Source organism: Garra rufa, chromosome 1 (assembly GCF_049309525.1).
Source record: "Garra rufa chromosome 1, GarRuf1.0, whole genome shotgun sequence".
NCBI classification, from domain to species: domain Eukaryota; kingdom Metazoa; phylum Chordata; class Actinopteri; order Cypriniformes; family Cyprinidae; genus Garra; species Garra rufa.
The window spans coordinates 90109402-90115532 of record NC_133361.1 but is presented as its reverse complement, the minus strand read 5'-3'; the positions used below and the strand labels follow the sequence as shown (position 1 = coordinate 90115532).

Genomic DNA, 6131 nt, shown 5'->3' with positions numbered 1-6131 from the left:
ATCTCACAAATAGGAGTTTCTCGGTGGAAATCGGTGAATTTTCATCTAACTCAGTTCCCATCACTTGTGGGGTACCTCAGGGTTCTATTCTAGGTCCACTTTTATTCTCTCTGTATTTGCTCCCGCTTCGTCATATATTTGAGTCTCATCAAGTTTCATACCACATTTATGCTGATGATACTCAGCTTTATTTTCCTCTAGAATCAGGTTCAGATTCATTGTCCTCCTTACTGGCTTGCTTAGAGGACATTAAGAATTGGATGGCAATTAACTTCCTACAGTTGAATCAAAAAAAGACTGAAGCTATCTTGTTTGGCCCTTCTCATCATTTACATAATTTGAGACCTTCATTGTGCCCCTTTGAAGAAAACATTCGTGATAAAGTAAAAAATTTGGGAGTCATTTTTGATCCTGAACTCAAATTTGACAAACAAATAAACTCTGTAGTTAGAGCCAGTTTCCTGCAGCTTAAGGGGCTTCGCAAGCTTAAAAGTTTTCTTAGTTTTAAAGACTTAGAAGTTGTTATTCACGCTTTTATTTCAACAAGGTTGGACTATTGCAACGCTCTTTACGCTGGAATCAACCAGTTTTCATTATCTCGGCTACAGTTAGTGCAGAATGCTGCTGCTCGTTTTCTGACAGGGGTAAAAAAGAGGGAGCACATCACCCCTGTGTTAGCTTCACTCCACTGGTTACCTGTTAAGTTTAGAATTGATTTTAAAGTTTTAGTTTTTGTTTTTAAAGCACTTCATGGTCTTGCCCCCACTTACATTTCAGATCTCCTCCATTGCTATTCCCCTGTTAGAACGCTTAGATCATCCTCCCAGTTGTTATTGACTGTCCCAAAATCTCGGTTAAAATCTAAAGGGAACAGGGCTTTTTCGGTTCATGGTCCTATGCTCTGGAATTCTTTGCCCTTATCTATCAGATCATCCCCTACATTATCTTATTTTAAATCGTCTCTTAAAACCTATCTTTTTTCTCAGGCTTTTGTTTAATTTGAAGATATTATGTTGTATCTCTATTGTCTTGTGATGTTTGCATTTCTTATTTATTTTTCAATGATTTTATATTCTATTTGTCTTAATGCTTTGTTAGTTGATTTTTGGTTGTGCAGCACCTTGGTCAGCACTCGTTGCTTTTAAGGTGCTATATAAATAAACTTGACCTTGACCTTGACCTTTACAGTTATTTAAAAGCTGTAACATATACGGAAATGTTTGCATCTATTTAAACACTTTGAATGTGGAAAAACACAAACCTTTCTAAATCACAACAGAAGCACGAGCGCCGCGCAGACTCATGATGTCATCGTCAGATCAAATAAAAGTCATGCTGTCTAAAATCACTGAAGTGCAGAAAGAAAGGTAACCAGATTTCTAAAATTGAAACCATGGAGATTTCTTACTTGAGTGGTTAAAATATCCCTGAAATATCATTTGTTATCATCTATTTAACAAAACAAGGACAATATTTTTAATGTTTTCAATTGTTGTGATAAAGGTTACTATTTAAGTTAATAATTACTATGTTCAAGATTATTATTCATTTTTTAGTCTGGTTTTAACACAGATCAGCAAAAAACACACTATAAAAACAGTTAACTGCAGTAACCACTGTAAATAGCAAGCAATTCAAAACAATATTTTAACATGATTTACAAAAACCTTACAAAAATAAAATTAAATATGGAAAGAGTAATAAGTAAAAGTGCCTTTTCCAACTGTATTTAATATTTCAATACTTTTTTTATGTTGATGCTTGGAAATGACTATTACTATCCTTGATTAGGCTTATTATTTAGCATTTTTGGATTTTATTCACAGAGTATGTGTTCTCTGTAAATGTAATTGTTGCATGTCTAGATTATTTAGGTTTTGTTTAATCATTTGTTCATATTGGGGTGTACCTTCATCACATGACATAGTTAAGAAATGAGTAACTTACTGTTGTGGTGTTAAAACTTGGGGATGTTTAAAAAATGTTTGCAAAAATCCCCTAAAGTTATTTTTCACAGGAATTTATATTTAAATATATTTAGTCTGCTGAAAATATTAAAAACTACAAATAAAAGAGTTTGAGATTCTATTAAAAGGGCAAAATTACAATGTTTGGGTGCAGAAACCATACCAGGATTCGGGAACCTTTTAGGAAAAAAAAATAGAAAATTATGTTTTTTCATATTTTTTTATTCTTCCTTATCTTTTTTTTTTTTCCATTTTATTATTTTGTACAAGCGCAAAACGTACATGTTAGTATGTTTTTATTTATGCTGAAACATACAATTTAGATGTAATTCAATGTTTAAAACGGTACAAATCGCCAGAAAAGTAATTTATGCATATTTTATATCATTATGCATAATGCATTTTTATCAATAAACGATTTAGATATTTAGATCCCTTAACCTACTCCCAAACCTAAACCTACCCATTTTATAGTGAATATAAAAAGATATAAAACGTTATTCACCCAAATATGCAGGAAATAACCATTTTAGTAACAATATGGCATAAATGGCTAATCCCACTCCTACATCTAAACCTAACCATAACTATCTCTGTACAATATGAGAAAAAAATGACAGGCAGATAAGGAAAGGAGGTGACATGAGGCCATGTTTGGTGACTAGGAATTTGTGCTCTGCATTTAACCTGTCCAAGTGCACACACACAGTAGTGAACACACACCCAGAGCAGTGGGCAGCCATTACTGCGACGCCCGGGGAGCAGTTGGGGGTTCGGTGTCTTGCTCAAGGGACTCACCTCAGTCATGGTATTGAGGGTGGAGATTCACTCCCCCCACCTACAATCCCTGCTGGACCTGAGACTTGAACTAGCAACCTTTGGGTTACAAAGTCCGACTCTCTAACCATTAGGCCACGGTGCAATCACAATCACGTATTTATTGCAAAAATGTCAAAATCAGTACCAAAAGTAATCCAAATGGCAGTTTGCTGCAGTCGCAGTCCTCTCTGGTGGAATACATAAGATTTGGTTGAGGTGCAGAGCAGAATTTAAGTTGTTAACACTCTGATCAATTTGACATTTTTTCTTAGTAACTGAGGTTCTTAAATCATGTTCTCTACATTTTATTTTGTAATTAAATTACACAATGCCATTACATGTAACTAGTTACTCCACAACACTGGTTAAAAATATATTTTTTGTGACCAGTTTTCACAGATGTGAAATAAATCTGCAATTTGCAGCTAAATTTTAGAATACTTTTTGTCAATGAACACACATGTAATTGAGAAAGCATAAAACATAACTTTGAAAAGCTATTATAAAAACGCAAGTGAGAATGCACGAAACAGAGCACTTTATATTGAAGATTCTTTATTTTCTGAAGTGACAGACTAAAACAGCATTTGTTGTCTCTTGCTCAGCGTAATACAAACATAAAGTCCTTTTTAAAATTTCACTTGTCAAACAGGGGAAATACAATTCCAAAGATGTACTTTATCGCATATATTTACTGTCTTCAGACAGATATCCGTAAATGATGAGGTTGAGTTGAATTACATGAAATTTCATGGACTTATTGGAGTCACAGTCATTATTTCTTGTCAAGATCAGTCTTTCCCGACCATTTGCCTTTCCAAAAGGGTTCCGGTTTATATTCAGCTGCAGAGAGTAATTTCAGTGATGCTGTCTATGGCTTTGGCAGCAAGGGATGCACATGGCTGGCCACATCATTGAAGGAGAGCGGGAAATAGCTGGGAACTTCATCTCCAGGGAAAGACACAAACTGGGCACCCTGACGATTGACCTCCTCGTATAGCACCTAGACACCACCTTTCACTTTGTGGGAGGAAGCAATGTCACTGAAATCAATGTCTTGAAGACTGGTTTCTTTGCGTAGGGTCACGCTTCTTCCTTGATAGTTGACATGCTCAAACAGCTGGATTTCAGGGTTGTCCAGGTCATCTGTGATGATCTTGAGGGAAGAAAACCTTCCTTTGTCATCAAGAGTAGCATACTCTCCTTGTTGAAACACCCGCTGCTTTCCAGCAAAATTCTTGTCATAGTACGCTACCCATGGCGCACCAATAACTTTGATAGATGAGATGACATTGCTGAAGCCCTTTTCTTCTAAGTTGCGGACATTGTTTTCAAATTCAGCTCTTCTGCCCTGGAAGCCCTCTTCTGTAAAAACAACAATCTTGCTCATTTCGAAAAATGACTGGAGCAGATTAGACGCTGGAGATTGCAAGTTCTTCTTTTTCAGCTTCTCGTGGCTCTGCCAGGAAAAGTGAGTGGAATGGTGTGCAGAGCTGCCTTTTTTAAACCACAATTACACCAAAGTGGGTGTTGACAAAGATATGCCAGTACATGTAGATCTGGCAGCTGAGAAACACAAGCTGCATGCCAAATCTATATGGTAAAAACAAACAGATTTTTGATGTGGAAAGTTTACTAGCACATGTCAAGTCAAGTCACCTTTATTTATATAGCGCTTTTAACAATACAGATTGTGTCAAAGCAACTGCACAGTATTTAAACAGCACAATTGTGTGTAAGTAACGCATTATTGTAAATAATCAATTTTCAGTTAAAGGCAGTTCATCAATGAATTCAGTGATATCATCATCAGTTCAGTTCAAATAGTATACGATATCGCTGGAAAGTGTCCCCAACTAAGCAAGCCAGAGGCGACAGCAGCAAGTAACCAAAACTCCACAGGTGACAGAAATGAAGAAAAAAACCTTGGGAGAAACCAGGCTCAGTCGGGGGACCAGTTCTCCTCTGGCCAGACGAAACCAGCAGTTTGTACCAATGTCTGATTGTAGAGAACTCATCAGGATCCAATCAATCAATTGCAGTTTCACTCTGTCCTAGAAGGTTTCAATTTGAGCAGATGATTTACTATCAGTGTCATCATCAGAGCACACTTGAACAGTACATTCAGCATCTTATCTTCATGGCTCATAATCATGATCTCAACCATATTCTCAAAACTATCATTTTCAAAATTAATATTTTGATTGCCGACAGCTTATTCATCACATCCATCATCAAATGACAGTGACATTTATATTATATATAGTGTTATGTCCTCGGACTTACATTATTATTTGTATTTATTTTTGTATTCATATCTGACGATTTTTTGTTGTATTGTGTGCTATACATTGTGCACAGTCTCTCTCTATCCCTCTCTCTCCTTCTGGCAGCTCTTGATTGGGACCAGCTGCAGGAGGTTGTGTGGCGAGCGTTTGAATGCTAGAAGCAGAGCAGTTTAGGATTCGCGTAGGTGTCTATTCACGTAGGATAGAGAAAACTTTTTGCCCATCGCCGTTCCTTTAACTTGGAAATAGAAACGTGAATCAAATTCAAAGTAATTTTTGGTCAAATTGATTTCCAGTAATTTTAGAATATATTTATCAGGCCTCCTGGGATCAGGGTACTGCTTCATACATACCTGTCTCGATGTTTGTGTAGAGACTATCCATATCGATGGTGAATAGAAGCGAATTCTAGCTAAACCGTTGTTGGATGCCCAATTTTGTGTTTGTGGTCTTTGTTTGTATTGTGTGTTGATGAAAGTTCTTTCATGTGGAAAGAAGTCATTGTTTTGATCAGACAGAAAACGTCTGTTTTCTGTATTTCTGTTTCTGTCATTTTCCCATTGACCAGCCGGTCCAAATTGAACACAGCTATGGAAAGATCTAGATTTAACCCGGTATTTATTATGTCGATATGGCTAATTAGAATAATGACTCTCTATTTGATCGTCTTTATTTACGTCATAATCACGTGGGTTAGCCCGGAAACGGGCTGTTGTATATGCTCGAGGGTCGTCTGAGCAGACTGGATAGCTGTAATTATCTCGTCTGAGATCAAAGTCCATTCCTAACCCATTCCTCTGCCAGCCTTGTGCACGAGTGTGTGTGTTCATGTTTATGTGACAAAAATATGGTTCTGCGTCTGATGGTCTTGACGTGAATCTCGTATCTTGGCTGTAAGTGTTGTTAGATCTAAAGTTTTCTCTATATCTCGCCATAATAGTGATATTTTACGCGTTCAAACTGAAAATTCTTTTTTACTTCGATGTTAACTGTATTCGCGACGTTTCAAAGTACACTACTTCTTCTTCAGGCATACATACAATGAACATCATTTGTT

At 36.6% G+C, this 6131-nt stretch overlaps 1 protein-coding gene across 1 annotated transcript; it reads right to left on the bottom strand.

The window, feature by feature from the left end:
• Nucleotides 1-3789: 3789 nt before the first annotated feature.
• On the bottom strand, nt 3790-4176 carry LOC141321800 (epidermal differentiation-specific protein-like). The gene has a single exon (XM_073833395.1). It carries the CDS (start codon nt 4174-4176, stop codon nt 3790-3792), a length of 387 nt encoding a protein of 128 aa, XP_073689496.1.
• Between the last annotated feature and the right edge of the window lie 1955 nt (nt 4177-6131).

Coding starts and splice junctions, on each gene's coding strand:
- LOC141321800 (XM_073833395.1), bottom strand. CDS start 4,176: ATGAGCAAGATTGTTGTTTTTACAGAAGAGGGCTTCCAGGGCAGAAGA.